This window comes from Oryctolagus cuniculus, chromosome X (genome assembly GCF_964237555.1).
Source record: "Oryctolagus cuniculus chromosome X, mOryCun1.1, whole genome shotgun sequence".
Lineage (NCBI taxonomy): Eukaryota > Metazoa > Chordata > Mammalia > Lagomorpha > Leporidae > Oryctolagus > Oryctolagus cuniculus.
Window position 1 is genome coordinate 68,722,374 of NC_091453.1, and position 24,046 is coordinate 68,746,419.

Below are 24,046 nucleotides of genomic sequence, written 5' to 3' on the forward strand. Positions count from 1 at the left end.
GCAGCGCGCCGGCCGCGGCGGCCATTGGAGGGTGAACCAACGGCAAAGGAAGACCTTTCTCTCTGTCTCTCTCTCTCACTGTCCACTCTGCCTGTCAAAAAAAAAAAAAAAAAAAAAAAAAAGAATCCTGACTTTTCAGCTTTGTTTTTCATAGAGCCCATGTAAATGTCCAAAGCAAAATAAATGAGGATATTCTGAGGCACCAACTACTGAAACATGCTAATCTAATAGAACTGCAAAAAGTGTCCTTTAAAATACCTAATGTCAAAAGAGAAAAGAATGCTACGATCTGCTAATGGCCTCTAGTGAGCTTACCTGACCCCTGCATATATAAGCACAGCATTGAGGCAAGGTGCAATGACAGGTCTATATAGTTGCAGACATCTGATTGACTATTTTATGACAGGAATTTCTTCCTCTTCTCTCCTACTACCAGAGACAATGATTATCTATACATTTTACTATAGAAATAAAATAATATTGGAAACAGGATCCATTTTGCTCCTGAGTTTTCACACAAAATCACATATACAAATCCATAGAAATGCTGGCCTTCATCTCTAATGCTTGTTCTTGCTAGGTGTAAACATTTTTTAGAGAAACGTCCTCAGTTATCCCTGGCATTTTTTTTTCTTATGTGTCAGCTTTTTTTCAGAACATATGGGCCAAAAGTGATCTTTTTGTCCAATTTTGTTTTAAAAGATGGTTAGACGAAAAAGAACATTTTACAACCCTAGTGAGATTTTTTCCAATTGGCTCAGAATAAGCTAGAAATAGCCTTCAATGAACCTGTATGACATTCAGCTGGTGGTTTTGCTGTTAATGGCCAACCTAAACGCATTTTAATGGATAATAAAGCATATCCTGGCCTGCCTTATTATTCATCCTTAAAACGCTAAGCAATTTTCCTAATGTGCCTCTCAGTATTCTAGAGCAAGTTTCATAGATTTCAAAGAAAATTCTACAATGATTCTGTTCACTTGTAGAAGAGAAGAGAAGTAGGGATATAAATGTCAAGAAAAGATGAAAAACTATAAACTGAATTCCTATGCAGACCATAAAATGTAAGATTAAAGAGACAGCTCAGTTTAACCAGCAATGGAGCACACATATGTATTTTACTTCAGTACAAATAGGATAGTTTTTTGTAAAGGTTGGACTAAGAAGAGCATTTATCTGAAGCCAACAGTAAAGTCATATAGCAGGTGTGGCTTGGGGGCACCAGATGTCATTCAGCCTCTGCCAGGATTTGAAGGAAAGACACAGATGGTATGTATTTTCCTGCTGGAGTCAGCATTCCCCAGGACACAGTCAGTCCTTTAATAACACTGATGCAGATAGCTAAGGTACACACATGGGTATGTTTCGATGGGAGGTTGGAACAACAGTGCTGAAGGCAGTAGTGACTGTTACTCCTCTTTCGTAAATCAGGGTGAGGCAGGCAGATGTAAACACTCAGAAAAAAAGAAACCACTCAGCTTTCATCCTAGCAATGGTAGTACAGGTTACTAATTCTTAGTATTAGGGACATTAGCACACTTGTTATATGACATTATGAAAACATTGTAGAAGTAGCAACAGATGCAGCCAAAGCCACAGCAGCAGAGGTGGTAAAAACAAGCATTTACTGAGCATTCACAATTTGCTAGGCTCTGTGCTATTTTTGATTGTATCATCTCAGGTAATTCTCACAATGGTGAGTACAAGTTGGTGGTATTACTACTCCTATTTTATAGTTGTGGAAACTAAGGCCTTGCGTGATTAGATAAATCTATCAGAGCCATAGTAAAGTTAGGATTTGAATTCAGGTGGTCTGGTTCCATAACCCATTTCTTAACTTTGCTATTAAAAACTCCATACACAAATGGGAATATATAATAGTCTGCCTAGAAGTAAAGCAAATACAGAATATTGGAATTTTAAATATCTTGCTTCTAGTACAGTCCCAAGTTCAGTTGGTATATTTTTACATAAACAATAATATTCACCATACCTAATGCTCTCCAAATAAGACAAAAAATGATAGTGAAACAAATATAAGGCCAATTCCATTCATGGTTATTTCCAATGGTAGAAACACCAAGGAAGATGAATATAAGAGTATCACTAACACTGCTCCACATCTTCATAAAGTACTTGATAGTAGTATGGGACTTCTGAGAAATGTTAGCTTCCACATAGCGTTTCATGCTCATGGCACAGGTAATAATTCTAAAGAGAGGGAAAAAATGTATGAGAGTAATACTTGTACTCAACTCTAAGCAAAAGTGATCACATAAATGTTCTTGAAGACTAAATCAGGAATTCTGTTACTTAAGGTGCCCTACTCTATTCCAGAATATGAAAACATGCCATTTCTCCAGAATTTGTACAATAGCATTTCCAAGTCTACCAAATGCTTAGTTTTCAAAATAAATGACCAAGTCTGTGTCTTGTGTGTTGAGAAGTACCTGTCTGCTTTATTATCTTCAACATTGTTTAATCTGTCCTTCTTAAATAGAGTTGCACTGACAGATTCTAATCATAGTTGGCTGCAAATCATGAAGAAGCAGATGCTAGGAATGAGAGATTCTTGTAGCCTCTGTAACACTAGAGTGTTATTATTCAAAGCAATTTTCAAAACCCAGGAAAGTTTTAACTGTTTTATTCTATTCACTATTCTTTCCAAAAATTTTAGCCTCCTGCTCAATAATCTTCTCCAGATCTTATTCAAAAGCTTTTAAATACATCTTTAAATTCACCAAAATAGTTTCTGCACCCCCTCCAAATTTCCTGCCTACACATTCATTTAGGGGTCAGATATTTATATATTTTCCTATAACTTTGGAGTGGGCAACAAGAGGCTGTGGTAGAAAGAAGATTGTAGGTGAAATAAGAAATAACTTGTCAACTCAATTCACCATGCCAAATTATGTTTAAATCGTTCCGGACTGAATATATAGGGAAGAATGATAGCCATTCATATATCAACACATTTCAGAAGCTACATGTGAAGACATATCTTATTCTACATTTAATTTAACCCTTTAAATTGCAAAACTTCCACAGAATGACTCATATTAAAAGCCAGAAGGTAAAAAAAAAATCAAACTAAGGATCTGGTGTAGAGACTAAAAATATGGATTAGCTTTGTTTAATCTTCAATTTTGCCCAGGGCCAGCTGAGGTTAAACAAACAACTCTAAGTCTCTAGGTTATAAATCCATAGGTTGCTAACCTTAAGTTTGAAGTAATCTGCTCTGGAAATCTACCCTGGAAACTGCCAGAGAATTTCCATACATAAGACCCAAAGTAATATGTGATGCAGTGATCAACAAAGCAGTAGATTAAGTTTCAGCTCTAGTTAAATCCAGACTCACAAAATGATCCTTGAAAAAAATCTGCTTTAGCTTCTGCAGTTTCAGTAATAATTTATAGACCATTTTTCCTGAAGTTACCGCAGGATCTCTGGGATTGTCCCACTCCAATTAAACGAAGGAAATTCAGTTAGAGGCAAACTAACTTAACACAGTTAATATCTTCAAAGTGCCATGGGATAAACTTAATCTTTGTACTTTTTTAACCTATAGATAAAGTTAAACTATGCATATACAAATTCATAGATAATTACAACTAGCACTTCTTATGTGCTAATTTTGAGATGAGTATGTCTACTAAGTGTCTTAGCCATTGTATCTCAATATGTTTCCATATCCACCTTTATGAAATAGATACTATAGATGAGTGAAGCATGGAGGTTAAATAATTATCTCAAGGTCACATAACTAGGAGGTACAGTGCTGTCTCCAGGTCTGTCCCCAAAGCCCATGCTCTTAACCACTTTGACATATATTTTAAATATACACAAGTTATTTTATTTCTGTAAATGATGGTTAAATGTTTTTTCAAGTGTGACATGTTCAACCAATGCAATGTTTTGCTTTTCCACTTCTTTTTTTTTTAATTTGACAGGTAGAGTTACAGACAGTGAGAGAGAGAGAGACAGAGAGAAAGGTCTTCCTTCCGTTGGTTCACTCCCCAAATGGCCACTATGGCTGGCACTGCACCGATCCAAAGCCAGGAGCCAGGTGCTTCCTCCTGGTCTCCCATGCGGGTGTAGGGCCCAAGCACTTGAGCCATCCTCCACTGCACTCCCGGGCCACAGCAGAGAGCTGGACTGGAAGAGGAGCAACCGGGACTAGAACCCAGAGCCCATATGGGATGCCGGCGCTGCAGGCAGAGGATTAACCAAGTGAGCCACGGCGCCGGCCCCGCTTTTCCACTTCTTAGAAGTTAGTTACATTTTCTTACTGACTTGCTCTCCCATTTTCTTTTATTACTTGAGTACTAAAAGTCACCGACTTTCAGTAGCAGTCCAATCTGATCTCTAGCCCACTATTTTTAAGAAACACTGGTGGTTGATCTAGTCTAAAAACAAGAAAAGAATGGAGACGCTTCTAGGGCTTTTTTCTTCCTTTTTTTCTCCCCCTCACAATTCACAATGATACATTCCATGGTGAGTTTTTCAATATTTATGAGCATCATTTCAAAGTATTTGTTACACTTAAAATTAAGCATTATTACCAATGTATCTTGTTTTATCCATCAAATTGCAATTTCTTTTCAGTACATTTATTTCTAATGAACTGCCTCTCCTGTCATTGTTATGAAGGTTCTTTGTTCTCTAAATGATTTGGAGTTTCTTCCAGAAGCTGGAAGGAGTCCATGATGATGTTCAATATTCCAGGGACAAAAAAACTTTGCATGTTTTTAATTGCATTTTCATTATTTAGCCTTAACTACTTTAAGTAGATAGGCTTGGTCAAGTAGTAGACCATCAGTCTTTCAAAAACGTGATAGTCAACCATCTGCTCTCAATCTGTTACAGATTTTTTGCTTTCAGTTATAGCTCTATGTGCAAATTTTGAAGGACAAAGCTGAGTTCCTGTTATAAGTGTATCTCTTAAATAATCAGTTATATTTGGCTAGTGGAATTTTAATTACATGTTTTATTTTTAAACATATCTAGATAATATTAAGTATATCTAAAAATAATGTTAGCATCAAAAGCCTTAAATGAATTGTCAGGTGCTAATTAACCTCCAGAGAATTCATTTCCTTATTATTTTCACTATGTTCAATAATCTCCTCTAATAAATAGCATTTGGTGACTCAATAATTATAATCAATTTCTTGTTTTCCCACCTGTTACCATGCAAGTTTTATTCTCATTTTCTAGTCTATAAAAAAAAAAGTTAGAGCTGTTCAGTAACCACAAATGTCCATTCTCTTGGGTCAATTTATGATTGAGGGAAATGAAATAATAAAATCTTCAGGAAGCAAGCTTCAAAATGACAATTTACTAAAACTTATGAAATACTGAATGCTGTATGGTGTCTTTCAGCCCAAGACAGTCCTTTGTGGCTTTTACTATCTTAGAGGAAATAATGAATAAATATATCACCCAGAACACATTATTACCATCATAAATTAGCTAAGACTGCATCATCACATGTGTGCTGAAGCAATTCCCCATTGTTGCTGTTTAATACTTCCTGAGCAGGCACAGTGTATTGTGGAATTTCCCTCTACAGTGTGACTCCAATTCTCAATCACTTTATAATCTAAGGTGATATGACATCACACTGACAGCACACATGTCAATCTAAACAACTATTTGTGTGCATGCTAACTATTTTTAAAGATTAATGATAATTTACTTTGTATTCTGTTTTTTTAAGTAAAGACAAACATGCACATTCATACATATTTCATAAAGAAAGTCAATTGCTAGATAAAAGAAGAATGAAGTATCTTTGGTTTTAAGACCATCCCTTGGATCACGACTAATTATTTTGTATAAATACCACTGAAAAAAAACAAAATTAAGAAAAGTCTAGAGTACAGATCAATTATGTAAAACCAGAAATATAACTTGGTCATTTATTTTAGCCAGGGAAGGAACAGCTAGTGAAAGTGGCAGGGTCAGGAAGAAGAAAGTTATTCAAGTAAAATTCAGCAATAAAGAAGGATAGAGACTCATTTTGATGTATTAACTATTAAATATAGTATGCTCCTAATAAAAAACACTTGCGTGTTAATATTTGAGTGTCTACTATAGTCCAGGTACTTTTCATACATTATTCCATGTAATACTCACAATAACCTCAGTAATATGCGAAGTGCAAATAAGTTAACTGGCCCAAGATAAAACAACTAGCAAATTACAGAGCAGAAATTTGTTTGTTTGTTTGTTTGTTTTTACAGAGCAGAAATTTGAACACAGCTCTTACTTCAGGGCTGTGGCCTTTCCTTTACACAATGTCATTTTGTTAAAATACATGAAAATTACCTTACATAGATATGCTTATTTTTCATATTTTAAAATGTTTTTAATATGCTTCTAACAAAGACAAGGTAAACATCACACAAAAAGAAACACACCAAAAGTTATGGTGGAATGGAAACATATTCCATATGTGGTTATGGAAACACAAAATTTTCTAGGTATGTTTTATTTCATACACAATCACATATGATTTCCTTTCATACAAGAAATTCTGTATGGTGCAATAGAAAATTGCTATAGAATTAAATAATAACTATTTAGTTTTTTAGATAATAGCCAGATCCATAATCAGTAATTATAATATCTATTAAAACGATTCATGTCAAATCAAATATGGTTCCTGTAGCCTCCAGACAGTGAAAATGAAGTAAGGTAAATTTGGCTTCTTATATTTTGCCACTCTTTGTGCTCTAATTTGGTGATGATTCTCATTTACTTAGTAAGAAATCACATCTCTACCATTTTCATTACTTTCCTTCCTTTACGAGACATCTTCCAGCAACTACAATATACAACAAGGTATTTTTCGTTCATGGGATCCTGACCTTTGCTGGCCCTTTTTCCTTTTTATTCCTCCCTCTTTCCACTGTGAAATTTCAAAATTTTCTTTCAGGAAAAAAAAAATTAAGTATATGAATGCTGGTGCCAGGGCTGTGGTACGGCAGGTCAAGCCTCCACCTACAACCCCAGCATCCCATACTAGCACTAGTTGGAGTGCTTCCAACCCATCTCCCTGCTAGTGCTCCAGGGAAGGCTGCAGAAGACACCCCAGACGCTTGAGCCTCTGTCACCCACATGGGAGACCCTGGCAGAGTTCCATGCTCCTGGCTTCACCCTGGCCCAGCCCCAACTGTTTCAGCCATTCAGGGGAATGAACCAGGAGATGGAAGATCTCTTTCTCTATGTATCTCTGTCTCTCCTCTCTCGGTCACTCTGCCTTTCAAACAAATAAATATTTTTTTAAAAAATATATGAATGCTATGTTTCTCAAGTAAAGTCACTTAAAACATATGGGATCAATCTTATTTTCCTCTGGATACATAACCAACTATGATAGCATCATTAATTAAATAACCCACCCCTTTTAAGAAAGAATCATTCTAATAGACATTTTTAAAGATATAACAAGACTTAATGAAAGTGAGAACAACTTTCTTTTTAGACTATTTATTAAACCCTCAGTTCACAGTATTTGTTTTCTCCATTACTATATACTGTTGAAATGTCAACAAGCTCTCATAACATAAGAGGGTTGTGTTGAAGCCAGCGTTGTGGCATAGCAGGTAAAGCCATTGTTTAAGAAGCCAGCATCCCCTGCCGGTCCTGGTTCAAGTCCCAGTTGCTCCACTTGTGATCCAGCTCTCTGTTAATTCACCTGGAAAAGTAGTGGAGGATATTCTAAGTCCTTGGTCCCCTGCACCCTTGTGGGAGACCCAGATGGAGTTTCAGGCTTTAGTGAACCAATGAAAGTGCTCGCTCTCTCTCCCTCTCTCTCCCTCCCTCCCTCCCTCCAACTCTGCCTTTCAAATAAAGAAAGAAATCTTGAGAAAAAAACATTAAATGTCTGTACTTTTTTAACATAGCACCTAATAATTTAACTTGAGCTGCTAGGCATTGAATCAAACCATCAAATGATGTTTCTACCAGACACAAAACATTTTAGCCTCTAGGAAGCATGCATACAGCAAATAATACCAATAAAATATATCTTCAATAAATATTAATATCTATGATATGTTGGCCAATGAGTAGAATAGAAAAAAAGACAAAAGACATTGCTACTGTTTTACAGTACCTCACAATCCTGGCGGGTGAAGATGGATAAAACATATTCACATACACCTAATTTTTTTTAATTATAGGGACAAGCATTTGGCTTAGCAGGTAGGATATTGGCATCTCACATCAGAAAACTTGTGTTCCATGCCTGACTCTGGCTTGTTCTTCCTACTTCCTGCTAATGCAAACCCTTGGAGGCAGCCATGATGGCTCCAGTAATTGGGTTCTTGCCACTCATGTCAGAGACCTGGTTTGGGTTCCAGTCTCCTAGTTTGTTGCAAGCATTTGAGGAGTGAACCAGCAAATGAAAGCTCTGTCTTTATGTGTGTAGTTTCTATTTCCCTACTCTCTACACCACCATTCAAATAAAAAGATAAAAAAATCAATATTTTTTTAAAATAAAAACAGTTATGTACTTTATGCATACTTTCTGGAAGATTTAATGAATAGCTGATTAGAAATTGCCCTGGCCGGCGCGGTGGCTCACTTGGCTAATCCTCCGCCTGCAGCGCTGGCACCCCGGGTTCTAGTCCCATTTGGGGCGCCGGTTCTGTCCCGGTTGCTCCTCTTCCAGTCCAGCTCTCTGCTGTGGCCCGGGAAGGCAGTGAAGGATGGCCCAGGTCCTTGGGCCCTGCACACACATGGGAGACCAGGAGGAAGCACCTGGCTCCCGGCTTCGGATCGGCGCAGCGTGCCTGCCGCAGCGTATCTGCCGTAGTGGCCATTTGGGGGGTGAACCAACGGAAAAAAAGGAAGACCTTTCTCTCTGTCTCTCTCTCTCTCACTGTCTAACTCTGCTTGTCAAAAAAAAAAAAAAAAAGAAAAGAAAAGAAATTGTCCTAACCACCTAAAATAGTTCATATGAATCATAAACTCTGTAGTATTTAACGACATTGAAGATTCAAATAAATTATTGTGGAAGGCAAAAGGAGAAAGTGGGAGGAAGACATTTCAGTGTTCAGGAAGCCATGAAGCAAGCCTCCTCTTATTTTTCTACCTACTTCCTTTCTGATTTCCTTTTAGGTCTCAGACCTTGCAATCTCAAAACACTCTGGCCCAGGCTTATGCCTTAGAGTGAGTTAATGATCTTAGTTATTACATATGTTTGCGAATCTCTTATCTTCCTTTGTTGTCAACCAACTATTCCATATGCGTGTTTGTCTCATTAAGCAGATCATGAGAGCTCATCACGTCCCAAAACAGTCAGAGGTTTCATTGAGTTGTGATTCCTAGATTATTTAAAAGCAATTCAATTAAAGTTTAAAAGACCAATATACTATTAAAGTATAAGATTTGCCTAATGTAATAAGTCATAATAAGCCTGATGTATTGTAAGTGTGTGGAGAAAGCTTCCTGGCCCTTTGTGAGGAATGGATGGCCTTTATAGATCTTGGCATACACAAGCCGCTCTACACTGGCAAAAGACCACTTTTAGGTGGTTCTCTACCTAAATATTAGTTTAATCTCACTGTCCTAAAAAACTTTACCACTGAGGATTGAAGGTAAGCATTTCCTTTCTCTTTTATAATGAGCTTTTATCCTAGTTTTAAAATGTTATAACAGGCCGGCGCCGCAGCTCACTAGGCTAATCCTCCACCTGCGGCACCGGCACACCAGGTTCTAGTCCCAGTTGGGGCGCTGGATTCTGTCCCGGTTGCTCCTCTTCCAGTCCAGCTCTCTGCTGTGACCAGGGAAGGCAGTGGAGGATGGCTCAGGTCCTTGGGCCCTGCACCCGCATGGAAGACCAGGAGGAGGCACTTGGCTCATGGCTTGGGATCGGTGCAGCGCACCGGCCATAGCAGCCATTTGGGGCGTGAACCAATGGAAAGGAAGACCTTTCTCTCTTTTTCTCTCTCTCTCACTGTCTAACTCTGCCTGTCAAAAAAAATGTTATAACAATACACAGGAAAAATAATCTAGGATATTCACCACAATATTGCTTATGGTTTTATCTTTACATGTTTGTTTATAAATGCTGTGTTTTAAAATTTTTCCTCAATTTTCTGAACATTTTGAAATGAGTATGCATAACATAAGCAAAAAATGAAAAAAAAAATTGTTACTTAGAATGAATTGCACACATCTGAAAGCACTATAAACCAACTCTATAGAAATCTGGATTAAAATGAAAATCTGAGAGGCAGGAATGGGTAAGATTGCTGTTCACTGCATTTAAGGGTGACATTTAAGGGTTAAAGGAAGATAGAAAATAACAACATACTATTAATTAAACTCTCATAAGGAGCCAAGTCCTAGGCTTGTATCATTTGATACTTACAGCAAGGTCACATAGCTAGTAAGTAGTAGAGCTGGAACTTAAAGCCAGATCTGTTTTTTCAAATACTGTTGTCTTAGCCATTATGCTAACATTACCTTCCTCCATATCTACCACAGTATTTTAAAAAAATATATTGTTTCTGAGGCAGGCTCTCAAGAATACACAATACATGAACACATAAACAAATGAGAGAATAAAACAATTGAATACAAATACTAATAAATGATCATCTATTTGTGACACAAAACTATACATATTCCTCAGCTGTACTTTAAGGAATTATATATGAGAAATCTACAAATTACAACTTTCTGAAGGAGATGAATGCCAAAAGTCTGTTATTTAGAATATAAAGATAAAAGTGTTATTGGCCGGCGCTGCAGCTCACTTGGCTAGTTCTCCACCTGCAGCGCCAGCACCCCAGGGTTCTAGTCCTGGTTGGGGCACCGGATTCTGTCCCGATTGCTCCTCTTCCAGTCCAGCTCTCTGCTGTGGCCTGGGAAGGCAGTGGAGGATGGCCCAAGTGCTTGGGCCCTGCACCCACATGGGAGACCAGAAGGAAGCACCTGGCTCCAGGCTTCGGATCGGCGCAGCACGCCGTCCTTAGCAGCCATTTGGGGGGTGAACCAACGGAAAAAAAGGAAGACTTTTCTCTTTGTCTCTCACTCCCTATCTAACTCTGCCTGTCAAAAAAAAAAAAAGATAAGTGTTCAAGATAAGTGTTATCAATGATGGCTTCATTCCCAGACGTTTACATAAAAGCTATTTAACCAAGAACGTAACTATTAATTAGTAATGGGTCAAATTACATATACTGGGAACTGGAAGTTCTACAGAGCAGAAGAAAGTTTTTCCTTTGATTTTATTGGATAAAATATTTCCTGAAGCAGAAGTACAAAATATGATGCTTTTAAGTCATCAGCCAACAGTATCTCCTCCAGCTATTTCATTATACCTCTTTTTATCACACAAATCCAAGGTCAATCTAGAAATTCAAAATGCCAACTAAGCTTACTCCCTTTGACTATACTTGACTAATTGGTCCTTATTCTTAAGTATACATGTGGTTAGTCCAATAGATCCACTTTTAAAGATCTCTGTATTTCCTATCTATCGACCCAATAAGGTTGAGGCAATCAACCAATCCAATGACTGGACTAAATGACTAAAAATATTTTAGCCAAATGTTTCCTTCTCTATGGCATTTCATTAATAAATCTCTAGAAAAATATGCAATCACTCACCTAAGTGAAGAGAAATCAGAGGTATAACAAATTATTTTTGAGTGGAGTTTTTTGTCACAAAGATTTTTCCAAATAGCTACTAATAATCTAATTAGCACCTCGAAAATCACAAAAATGGGGTGTACAAAATCAAACATTACCATTTTCTATAGCTTCCTCCAGTCATTGTCTTTTTGCTCAAATCATGTTCATCAAAGACCAACTCAAATATTTCCTTGTTTGCAAAGCCTGTATCTCTCATAGAAACTATTTGTCATTACAGCATGACTCATCATATGCTCTATATCTTAGTTCATTATATGCATGCTTCTCTCTTACAACTAATTGTTAATCTTCATTGAAAATATCCTGTATAGCAGGACTATTCATACCAACTTACATTCATTAACTTGTTTAATCTTCACAACAACCACATTACTTCGGCATTACTTATTATGTCCACTTTATAGATCAGAAAGAAAGATTAAGTAATTTGCATGTAGTTATGCACCTAACAACAATCAGAGCAAGAATTCACACTTCCACCAACTTTGCTACACAATCTAACGTCCTAAAAATAACACTATAATTGACTACCCTCGCTGTTCCCACTGGATGTGGTAGACTTCTATTCATTTTTGTTTGACCAGCACCTGAAATCCTGTCTCATATGTTTAAAAAAATACTTAACAAAAATGCTAAATGACTATTTCCACAATTTTCATTGGCCTAAGTTGGTGCCTTTCAAGCTATTTATAAAAAATGATCAATTTACAAGAAAAAATTAATAAAAATAAAATCTGTAGAACACAAGCCTCTATTATTATATTTCACATAGTATTAAATATATTTTTTTCTATTTCTGTACTGATCAATAGTTCATGAACCAGCATAGGTCCATGGATCACACTTTGATTATCAATAGTTTAGATCATTATGAAGCATTTTACAATGTCAAATTTTATTTTATTAGACTACTATACTCCCTTTATGCAAGAGTCCCAACAATGCATGGATTCTCTTGGCTATGCATGGGAGAAAATCTAACATTCAAGTAGCATAATTTTTTAAAGATTTATTTTATTTATTTGAAAGGCAGAGTTTAGGAGACAGAGAGAGGGAGGGATAGAGAGAAATCTTCCATCCGCTCGGTCACACCCCAAATGGCTGCAATGGCCAAGATTGGGCCTCGTAGAAGCCAGGAGCCAGGAGCCAGGAGCTTAATCCAGGTCTCCCATGTGGGTGCAGGATCCCAAGGATTAGGCCATCCTCTGCTACTTTCTGAAGTGGAGCAGCTAGGACTCAAACCAGTGCCCATATGGGATGCTGGTGCTGCAGGCAGCAGCTTAACGCGTTACACTGCAATGCTTGCCCCTCAAGCAGTATTTTAAAAAATAAAAACATAAATTATTCCTAAGTTCTCTTTGTCATAATACAATTAGCCTTGATTTGTTTGTGTAGCCTTTGTTTTTCATGTTTGTTTCTTGGAAGATTCCTCAGAGTCTTTAACACTAGACTTAACTTTAATTAAAATTTTAAGTATTGATTACCATATGAGTAAGAGTTTGTTAGTAATTAAATTCTAAAATAAAAGGTCATGTCTGTCATTGACTCATTACAGATCTTCAGGACATTCATTTTACCTTCTTTCTTTAGTATGAGATATTTAAGAATGTTATTTACTCACTCCCTTAGATCCACTTCTCTATAGGGCAGGTTGTGTGTGTGTCATAGAATAATGATTAATAAATGAACTTACTTTTACAGACATAACCAGCAAATGTCTTATCTAAAATTCTAGTCATTCATGCATTCATCTCCATATTCAAAAGTGACAATTGAGCCCCCGACACACCCTCTGTGTATAAGTCTTGCAACAGATCCTACATCTCATACAATTCCCAAGGAAAAAAAGCAGTTGAGAACATTGCTGGCTTTGCATTTCCACAACTAAGTGAATTGGGGAGGGACAGGCACAGAGTTCTGCTTAGGACCCATGCAGCAATATCTATCGTATATGGTCTTGAAATTTTGAATTAAAAAGAAAAGATGGCAAGTAAGCACAGCTTTGTGATTCTCTGTTTAATTGTTTGCTCTCATATAAGTGATTAAATATACCAGCTATTCCCAGTGAGTGCAAGAGGTATAGATTTGATAAATTTCAAAACAATTAGAGAGAAAATGTATTTTATGATATTCTATTATTCTGTTTGATATCTTTAATGAATGTTCTTAAATTGGTAATGTCTACCAGTAAAATGAAATATGATTTACACTTATAATTTTTGATTTTATTTATTTTGCACTAGGACTTTCAATTTAAATGTAAGTTTAGCATCTAATATGCATAAATAGGCTAGAATGTAAATATAAGGTATTTATCTGGAAAGCACAGGTACTGGAGATCATAGCTGCCAGCAAAAGCCATCTGTGTGTCAGTGGGATGAAAGACAAACACCTTCCAAAAGCGAAAGAGATCTATGCTCCACAGGCACATAGTATCCTATCATTTGCATTAACAAAAGGGAAATTCTACTAGATTCCAACAGTTTAGGAAAGCTAAGCAAAGATATGATACAATATATAAACTACATTATAGTGGGCATTGTTGTCCTAATTGATGCCACTTTCTTGGTTAAAACATTATCGTATTGCAAAATAGTTGAATTATAATGTTTATGAACAGATACTATTCAAATTCATCATAGAACTGGAAACCTAAACTAGAACATTCTTAAAATTCTAGTGCCTTGGTTTTATGTCTCACTTCAAATGGACAAAAATAGCTTTGTATCACTGATAGCATGAAAATAATGTTTATCACTGTACAAAAACAGCTTTCTGAGTTTTCATGTTCTTTAAGGACCTCTTTCTTCCAAAATCTATAAGGTTTTTTTCCCTTTTGGTGAGGGGGAAATGGTATATAAAAAAGAATACCCTTTCAATATTTTAACTATAATAAGAAATCATTTTTCTTTAGAATGTAAAATAATTTTCCAAGCTCCTGAATAGCAATCACAAATAAGCTTATTACAAAAATAATTTTCTGTAGAAAGCTTAATCCTTTATTCAACGGATGTTTATAAAATGAGGGTGGAATGTGAGAAATGAATTGGCCAGCTGCTTTATACACTGTAACTTTGATATAATACTGTCAGCAGAGCCAATGAATAGTGCACTTCATTAATTGTACATAGAAATGATACCAGACAAGAATAGTTGTTCCTCTGTCTCTTCTGCCAAGAAGTGGTGTCAACCTGACATTTCATAACAATGCCTACTATTTTCTGAGAGTCTCAGAAACAATCTTAGACAGCCACAGCTGTCTGACCCAACCATGTTTAATTAACGAAAATTGTCCTCCTACCTATGCCAGTAGGCAATCATTGCAAAATAGCAAGCAGTTTTTTGAATGAAACACAAACTAATTTGAAACTTGGGAAAGCAAATTTATATTTGTGAGGATTTTTAAAAATGTAACAAAATATGATGAAAAAAGACATATTTCAAGTCTATAAATAGAAATCTTGCCTTGGATATTATTCTCAAAAAAAGCATTAATAGTATTTAACTTACAATATGAACATGCAGAAATAAAATTTTTCATTATAATAGAAACTTATTTGATATTTTATACACAAATTTTATGTTATGAACTAATGGTGCTAACTGGTGGATTTTTTTACCAAAAAATTATCAAAGGTAGAAGGCAATTTGATATCATAAAATCCATCTTTGAAATATCAGTAAATGTGTGCTTATTGACTTCAGAAACAGTGCATTATGAGTTCTATAATGGATGCAATGTACCACTGTTACAAGCAACCATCATTAAGATTGGATGCTTTATGATTTTAGGCTGAAAACAGTGTTCAATCTGACAATTTTCCTAATACAGTTTCAATTACTTTTCACAGAGTAAGGTTGCTTCCTCATCTTCCCCTCCACATATACATACACATTAAAATCAGTGATGATATTGACCATTCTGGGAACCAATAATCCTTCAGGTAGAAATGGATTCATATACAGATCATTTCTGAAAAAGTGATCAACGCTTGAATGAGTGCAGGTGTTTCATGTCTCATTTTTCAAATTATTGCACAATGGTGGAACAAAATTAAAGGAAGAGAAATCTTCCACAGGGAACAATGTACCTAAATTTATACATCTGCTTCATGCATAACATAATGATTCAATCAATAAATAACTACACAATGCCCAAAATGCAATTTTCATCTTTCAATAGCATTCAGTTAATAAATCATTTTATTTTACATCAATAATATTTTGAAATGGGTATTATTATCCATATTAAAGCTCAAAATGTTTTGGAGGAACTTCTCTATTTCCATCACAAAAAAGATAAAATTTTAATTTTTAAAATTTATTTAATTTTTACAATCTAGTCATTAAATATTAGTTGAATCATTTTATCCATTAAAATATTTTTCAAAATGTCTGCATTATCTGTTTTGGTCATTTAGGTGACACAAATATCAGTACTTGATTTCCTAATAGAGTTTTCATACTAATTAAATTTCCAATTAATGCAAAGTCTTAGAAAAGGATTCTCAAATATTTTGAATCTTGCCTTTTCTATATTTTTCCAACATTCAAAATAATTACTTTAGGTAAGAGAGTTTAACACATAAACACAAAGTTTATACAGGTATATTTTTAAACGATTTTCACACAACTATTAAATGACAAAAAATGCACTAAATTTCTAGGGTAAAATGGTTCAAAAAATCTAAATTATTTAAAGGATTTTGCTAACCTATCCCCATAGAAAATAAGAGGACTTTTTTTTTCCCACTATATTTTGCAGTCAAGGGGCTAGCATTGTGATGCAGCAAGTTCAGCTGCCACCTATGACACCAGCATCCCTATGAGTGTCAGTTCAAGTCCCAGATGCTCAACTTTTGATCCAGCTCCCTGCAACTAAATGTGGGAAAAGTAGTGGAATATGGGCTTAGTACCTTGGTGCCTATATGGGAGACCAAGATAGAGTTCCAGGCTCCTGGATTGGACCTGGTCCAGTCACAGTTGTTGCAGCCATTTGGGGACTACACCAGCAGTTGGAAAATTCTCTCTCCTTTTCTCTCTTTCTCTCCCTTCCCTTCATCCCTTCCTCCCTCCCTTCCCCTCTCTGCTTTCCTGCTCTATCTTTCAAATAAACAAAATAAATCTTTTAAAAATTGCGGTAAAAAAGGTTAAACATGACAGCCTAAAGGATACTTGTAATCCTTATTCAAAATAAAAGATCTACACTTATAAGAAATTTAAGCATCAGGAGATTGTCAGAGGAAGCAAGTTGATTTGACAATACTGTTTTCCCTGTGTCACTTTCTTCAAGACCAGCAGACTCATGGTAACAATTTCCATATTGTCAAATTTTATTTTATTTTTTAGAAGCTCAGGGTTCTCAAAAGAAGGAAACCACTTAAAGGATACCATTTCAAAAGCTCTGGGCAATGCTTTAGATTAGAAGGTTGAAATTTAAATTGTTTCATCTAATCTCATACCTTTGTTGAATCTTTCTACTTGTCTTTTATAATACGCAATACAGACAATAATAATCAAAGACAATTTAAAGCACAAATTACATCTCTTAACAAGTTAAGCAAATTAAGACACAATCATGTGGGCCCCACATAGAATCCTTGTTTTCAACTTATAACATTTTCATCTAAAATTCTAGCAACTGTATCATGACATGAAATCATTTTAGTACTTGGAGTAACCTAAAGGTATTAGTTCTGTGAAGCTGAAATCGATCTTCTTTTTTGCTTTTTGAGCTTTCACAAAACCTGCAGCATTTGAAAAGCTATTTTTCAGTGTTCCTTAACTTTTTCTTTTGGAATAGTTTTAAATTTACAAAACAAATGTTGTGAAGTAGTGCAAAGTATTCCCATACTCCCCAAACCCAGCTTCCCCTATTACATTAATGTATTTGTCACAATGAATGGACCACATTCTTTATGTTTTTCAAATACATAAGATAGTCTATCTAAACTCTAATGTGAAACTTTTTAGACACTAATACTGTTTAACTTACCATGTGAACATTCAGCCTTCCCATCTTTGACATTAGACATGGAAGATGAACATTCGTGGTTACATGCCAGTGATGGAAAGGGAAAACATAGAATTTTTTCTCTATGGCTTACAAAAGAAGTAATAAAAATATTAAATTGTAATGGCAGAAAGTTCCTCTCTATAAGAACAGTTAATGCCAAGATCGTGTATATGGCATATCATCTAATTACTTACCACAGGAACAATATTGTGTTCAGACACACTAACCTGCTAGAATAATTCTCCCCTCCGAAGAGGGGACCCCATGCCAAGTTCTCAGAATTTTTGTTAAACAAAGAGAGTCATATTGCTTCACTCCACCTCCAGTATTTGGAATGTAGCCAATTAACCTCTACAAGGAACACAAAATCTTGTTACCAAATAACCCTTGTAGTACTGCCACTAAATGACTCTATAAGAGGTAATAGAAAATCCTAAATGAGCATAAAAGGAGGGTTCTCTTTGCAGACCTAAGAGATGCAATTTCCTACATTTCCAGTGGAAAATCAGACTTAGTTCCTAAAAGAAATTATTCAAATCAAAGATTTGGCCACATACTTACGCCACAATCCCTGAGAGATGGAACAATTCAGCTGTCAGGTAGGAGAGATAACTGTATAAGAAGACAAAGAGGGGTTCAATGACCCGGATTGTCTTGGTAAAACGAGTGGTAAAAGCAGCAAACACGCCAAACAGGAGCCCAATGAAAATTCCTCCTATTCCAACCAAAAAAAACTTTCCTATCGCAGCCAAAATATCCACTAGTTTGATAGATGGCATTTCACAGAAAGATTTGAACAGCTTATAGAGTACCTGCATAAGAAAAGATTAGAACAAATGTAAAATCAGAAAAGTCCCCAGTCGTGCCCTATCTATCCTTCTAATTTGAAATTCCTCAATTTTGAAGTCCAACTCACCATTCCCATGCTCAACATATGTTCCCGGAATGTTTACCCATTATCAAGATGCATTGTTACAGATCATTGTCAAATTATGCATGATTCTATTTGAAATGTTTCTAATGGGCTCTACCAATATACTTCCTGGATAAGATATTCTCATCTGGCATAAAAAATAACCCCATTGAGTCTAGAAGGGTGATAAGGGAGTAATAGTAGCAAGGAAGAATTGTCATTTTCTAAAACATATCAATGACTGTTAAATCACATTCTCTCAATTCATAAACTCACTTCTAGGAGTAACTTGTTCAATTATGGCCCATCCAAGTTCAGTTTTTATCTAAATTGCAGGGGTCAGCTTAAGGGAACCTAATTCATTGTTTGCATGCCTGAGATACTTACAACAGTAACAGCATCATTAAGGAGCGATTCTCCAAACACCAAAATGTGAAGTTTCTCATTCACATGTATTTCTTCAAATACAGAGAGTACAGCAACAGGATCTACTGCAGCAATCAAACTACCAAACCAAAGGTTATGGAGCAATGATACGTCTTGAAGGTTGAAGTACTTCACCTGACATATGCCATAGAGGGAAAGACCTATTCCAAAGGCATTCCACATGGTTCCAACTACTGCATACAACAGAATGGTTCCTATGTTCTCAAAAAAGGGCCGACTTGGCATAAAATATCCTGCCTCAAGGACTATTGGTGGAAGTAAGTACAGGAAAAATATGTCACTATCCATGACTGGTGGGGATTTGTCATTTAAACTGTAGATTAGTCCTCCCATGATGAGACCTACAAATATCAAAAGGCAGCTTTCAGGTACAACTGTGGGCATCTTATTATAGAGGTGAAATCCTGGAAAAGAGAAAAAAATAGAGTATTATAACATTTTCATTATCTATCACCTCCAGATGCCATCCTTCTTGTCAACCTTATGATTTCAGGAACATAGTTTCACATATTCACATATTCCATTGTAATAACGACTTAGAGATGCAGAAGCATGAATCGAGGCATTTGTCTCTATAATGGAAAAAATTTACTAATAGAATAAAAGTATTCACAGTTAGCAACAAGATTATTCATGTGACCACTGAATCATTTTCAAATGTGAGCACACATTTCAAAATGGAAACAATGCATTTATCCAATAGAAATATCCTTTTCCTCGTATGATGACCATAGTGATAGACATCAGTAGCCTAAAAATTATATATAACTGAGAATCATGATTCAAATGTCTTCTTTGAGTAATAAGAGCTGAAAAGACCATTAGTAATCATAACTAATTCCTTATTCATAAGAAATCAAAAATAATTAGTTATAAGGAACTAGAGGTCAAAGAAGCAAGGTGGCTCTTCATAGTTAAACAATAAGTATGTGACAGAACTGTCTAACAATCCGGCCAAGTCTCCTGACTCCTGACCCAGTGGACCCAAAAGTACTTCAAACTGTCACTTAAGCTGTTTGACGGGCTTGGGATTCCAATAATTCATACTAGTGGATTATGAAAATGCAATCACAATCATAAAGTTTGTTCTTGCTGAGCAGTACGTATTTTATCTTATGGGGAAAGCAATGGCCACCTCCAGCAACCTACATGGCTGCAGTTCTGTGTTTTACCCTATATTCTTTTTCCTTGACCTTGTGTAATATACCACATCATCATGCTCTAACTAACATGAAACCTACAGATAATGACTCTAATTATCATGAGCTCTCTCTGCTGCAGAGACAACCTCAGAGGTCTTCTAAGCTAATCAATTCCCTTTGTTACTCAGACGCTAACAATATACTGCTTAAATCCCTCTCTAATATACCTGTTAATTAATTTGATGACAAGTTTCTCATGAACTGCCACTAGTTTTTACATTTATCACCTTAGCACAGTGCTGTCACATTGAAATAGCTGAACAGATACTTATCAAAAAGTAATAAATACATTTTTAGAAAAAATCAACTGGCTCCTCAACTAGAATTTCTCAATAGCTGCAAAAAAGTGAGTGCTTTCATATATACGAGGAGTCTCCAAAGGTTCATGGAAATTAATGTCGGAAAAAAACTTTGCATGAAATTGAAAATTTTTCACCTCAAAATAATCAACTTTTAATTCCATTTCCCACGAACTTTTTGAAGTACACTTGGATTCTGCCATTTGATTATTTCATCACACCAACACAGGGTAAATACTACTATTCTCATTTTATAAATAATAAAAATGAAGAAAAAGAAGTATTTAATTCATCTAATACGTATTTATTAGTTGCCTACCATGTGGTAGTCACTACCTCCTAATTTGGCCCAAATATTAAATATGTCAAAGTAATTTGTTCACTCCACCTCAGATTGCTGCTTTCTTTATTTTTTTTAGGGAAATTTTTTTATTATTTTCCTTGAAAGTCAGAGTTATACAGAGAGAGGAGAAGCAGAGAGAGAGAGAGAGGTCTTCCATCCGCTGGTTCACTCCCCAATTGGCCGCAACAGCCACAGCTGCGCCAATCCGAAGCCAGGAACTAGGAGCTTCTTCCAGATCTTTCACATGAGTGCAGGGGCCCAAGGACCTGGGCCATCTTCTACTGCTATCTCAGGCCATAGCAGAGAGCTGGATTGGAAGAGGAGCAGCCGGTACTTGAACCGGCGCCCATATGGGATGCTGGCGCTTCAGGTCAAGGCGTTAACCCACTGTGCCACAGCGCCGGCCCCAGATTGCTGCTTTCTTCCTTACAGTCTACAGGATAATTTCCTCAAAAAATTGAAATAATTGGAAACTTCCTCATAGGAAAAATAGAGTCTGTTTTAGTTTTTCAGTCCATGGCCCAGCATAATATTTTACATCTAAAATATTCCCAGAAAATATTTGTTAAATAAATGAATGAATGCTAACAAGGGAATTTTTTTAACTAGCATTCTCTTACTAAGTTTATGACAAAAATTATCTGTCAGTGATAGCTCAATATAGTCCTACCCTAACAAATAGCAGTTGGGTTCTTTTTGCCCTATAATCCTGACATTAACATCTTTTTATTGTAATTAGTATATCTAGTATTGCAAAAAGTATAAAAGAAATTTATTTACATGTACTAATTGTTGTCACCCAAAACAACATGTATTTCTTTCTTTCCTTTTTTTTTTTTTTTTTTTGACAGGCAGAGTGGACAGTGAGAGAGAGAGAGACAGAGAGAAAGGTCTTCCTTTGCCATTGGTTCACCCTCCAATGGCAGCGGCCGGCGCACCGCGCTGATCCGATGGCAGGAGCCAGGTGCTTCCTTTGGTCTCCCATGGAGTGCAGGGCCCAAGCACCTGGGCCATCCTCCACTGCCCTCCCTGGCCACAGCAGAGAGCTGGCCTGGAAGAGGGGCAACTGGGACAGAATCTGGCGCCCCGACCGGGACTAGAACCCGGTGCCTAGTGAGCCGCAGCGCCGGCCACAACATGTATTTCTGATCAAGGAGGCAGGAGACTAGCATCCAAGTTCTGGTTCATGAAGGTGAAAAAGCATCTTAACTCCCTTATCCTCAGATATCCTATCTATAAGAGAATGGATGAAAATGAGGTGGTTGGACATGAATGATCTCTAAAGGGTTTTCCAAATCTGACAATCTATCATGCCGTGAACCTATGGATATTCTGAATATTAAATAATACATTTCGTTATTGCTAAAACCATCAAATTGATAAAATCACTTAAATAAAACGTCAGAATGTTAAACATGATTTATTTAAGAAGTGATAAATTCGTCTCAAAACAGCAAAATCCTACAGATTCTCCCAAGCTGCCTCACATTATTTTTGGTTCTCATCCTATAAAAATGGTCACTTAATAATGAACACTTTGAACCGTAAAAGGAGTGTTATAATTTTAATGCCACCAAGGCGAAACTCAGATAAATTATTAAAGAACATAAAAAGGATTAACAGAATAACTCTCCTTAAGAGATCCATAACACTAGTAATTCAGAGAGTTCATATAAGCTTAAAGGCTAAAAAACATAGTCATTCTTCTCACTCACTGGATTTATTCTTGGGTTGTGTTTCCCTTTGAATTCTTTGTTCATTAAAATTATTTTTGATTGTCATATTTGTGGGGTGCAATGTGATAATTTGAAATCTGTATACAATATGTAATGATCAAATCAGGATACTTAGCATGTCTGACTCCTAAAAATCTGTCATTACTTTGTGTTGGGAACTTTCAAACTCTCCTCTTCTAGTTCTTTATAATAAATATTTAACAAATTATTGTAAACTATAGTCACCCTAAAATGCTGTAATCCATTAGTATTTACTTCTCCCACTTAATTGCATTTTAGTACTCATCACTTAACCTCCCTCTAGCCCCTCTCCTCCCTTCCCCTTCAATTCTGAGTGGTCATTTATTTTAAAAATGGGAAATGTATTTTTCCCACTTTCCACTCCCTGGCAAACATAGAAAGGTTTCTGTGGGGGAAAAAAAGTGCCTAAAAATTAAGATCAGTTAGTATCTAGAATCAAAGTAGTAATATTTATGTCTTTGTTTCTGAAGTTATGCCTTCTCCCAACCTTGGGCAGCTGTGACATTTGCAGTGTAAATTTTCTTGTACTGGGCCTATTTCCACCACACGTTAATATAATCACAGGAAAGTGATAATTTAGCTGTGAAGAAAAGATTGTTTGGGGAGACAGAATGAGAAAGAAAAATGTTCCACCTTGCCTTTCTCTGGTCTTTTAAACCAAGGGATTCCTTTCTTAACATCTAGAGAAGTTTTGCAAGTTCTACTATTAGGCAACTCTATGCGAAAGCTTGGGAAATCCTTCACTTACCTATCTTTGCCAAAGAAGCTAACATAATCCAGAGTGTGATCTCAAAAGGGATTTGCACATGCTGGTAGTCCAGTGAAAAGAGAAGTGCGTGAGCAGATACCATTGAGCCATTTTCTGGTGTTTCTTCTAGTCCCCAGCTGCCATTGTCTTTCTGCAGACTCCTGTGGTGCTGTAAACTATCCCCAGAGGTTCCCAGAAGCTGGAAACAGAATTGCCCCAGCAGCAGAAGCAACAGGAGCCCTAGTCCAGAGGCCATCACCAGCTCTCCCAACTGCGCTCACTGAAGTAATTTAATATCCTCCTTGGATGCAGCTGCTCTCAAATGTGGTTCGATTCCCCTAACCCTTAGACTGGTGGCTAGCACTTAGCAGCTCAGTGGATACTCCAGCAGCTCTCTGGAGTCCCTGCAGAGAAATGGTAGGTTGTTATGCCCTGCAGTGAGACTGCAGCCAGGAGCCAGCGGAGGGGAGGGAGCTAGGAAAAATTCATTGATTGACATGGAAAATGATTTTACCCTCAGTCCTAACTCTCAAGAGAGAAAAACCATTGAGAACTGGATTCTGGCCATTTAACAGCCTATTTCTGACTGTAAAATTATTCCAGTTTCCTAAAGATATTGAAAAAGTGTTCAAGAAAACTTCCTAAATT

General features: G+C 36.4%; 1 protein-coding gene across 1 annotated transcript in view; it reads right to left on the bottom strand.

Moving 5' to 3' along the window:
• LOC100346147 (sodium/hydrogen exchanger 2-like) overlaps positions 1–23,802 on the bottom strand; it is an 88,430-nt gene extending 64,628 nt beyond the window's left edge. The window contains exons 1-4 of the mRNA XM_070066351.1: positions 23,399–23,802; positions 18,990–19,453; positions 18,251–18,501; positions 1,994–2,211 (exon numbers count right to left, since the gene is read on the bottom strand). Of these exons, the coding sequence (XP_069922452.1) occupies positions 1,994–2,211; positions 18,251–18,501; positions 18,990–19,453; positions 23,399–23,654 (1,189 nt within the window). The 5' untranslated portion in view covers positions 23,655–23,802. The remainder of the gene's footprint in view (positions 1–1,993; positions 2,212–18,250; positions 18,502–18,989; positions 19,454–23,398) is intronic.
• Positions 23,803–24,046: the final 244 nt, after the last annotated feature.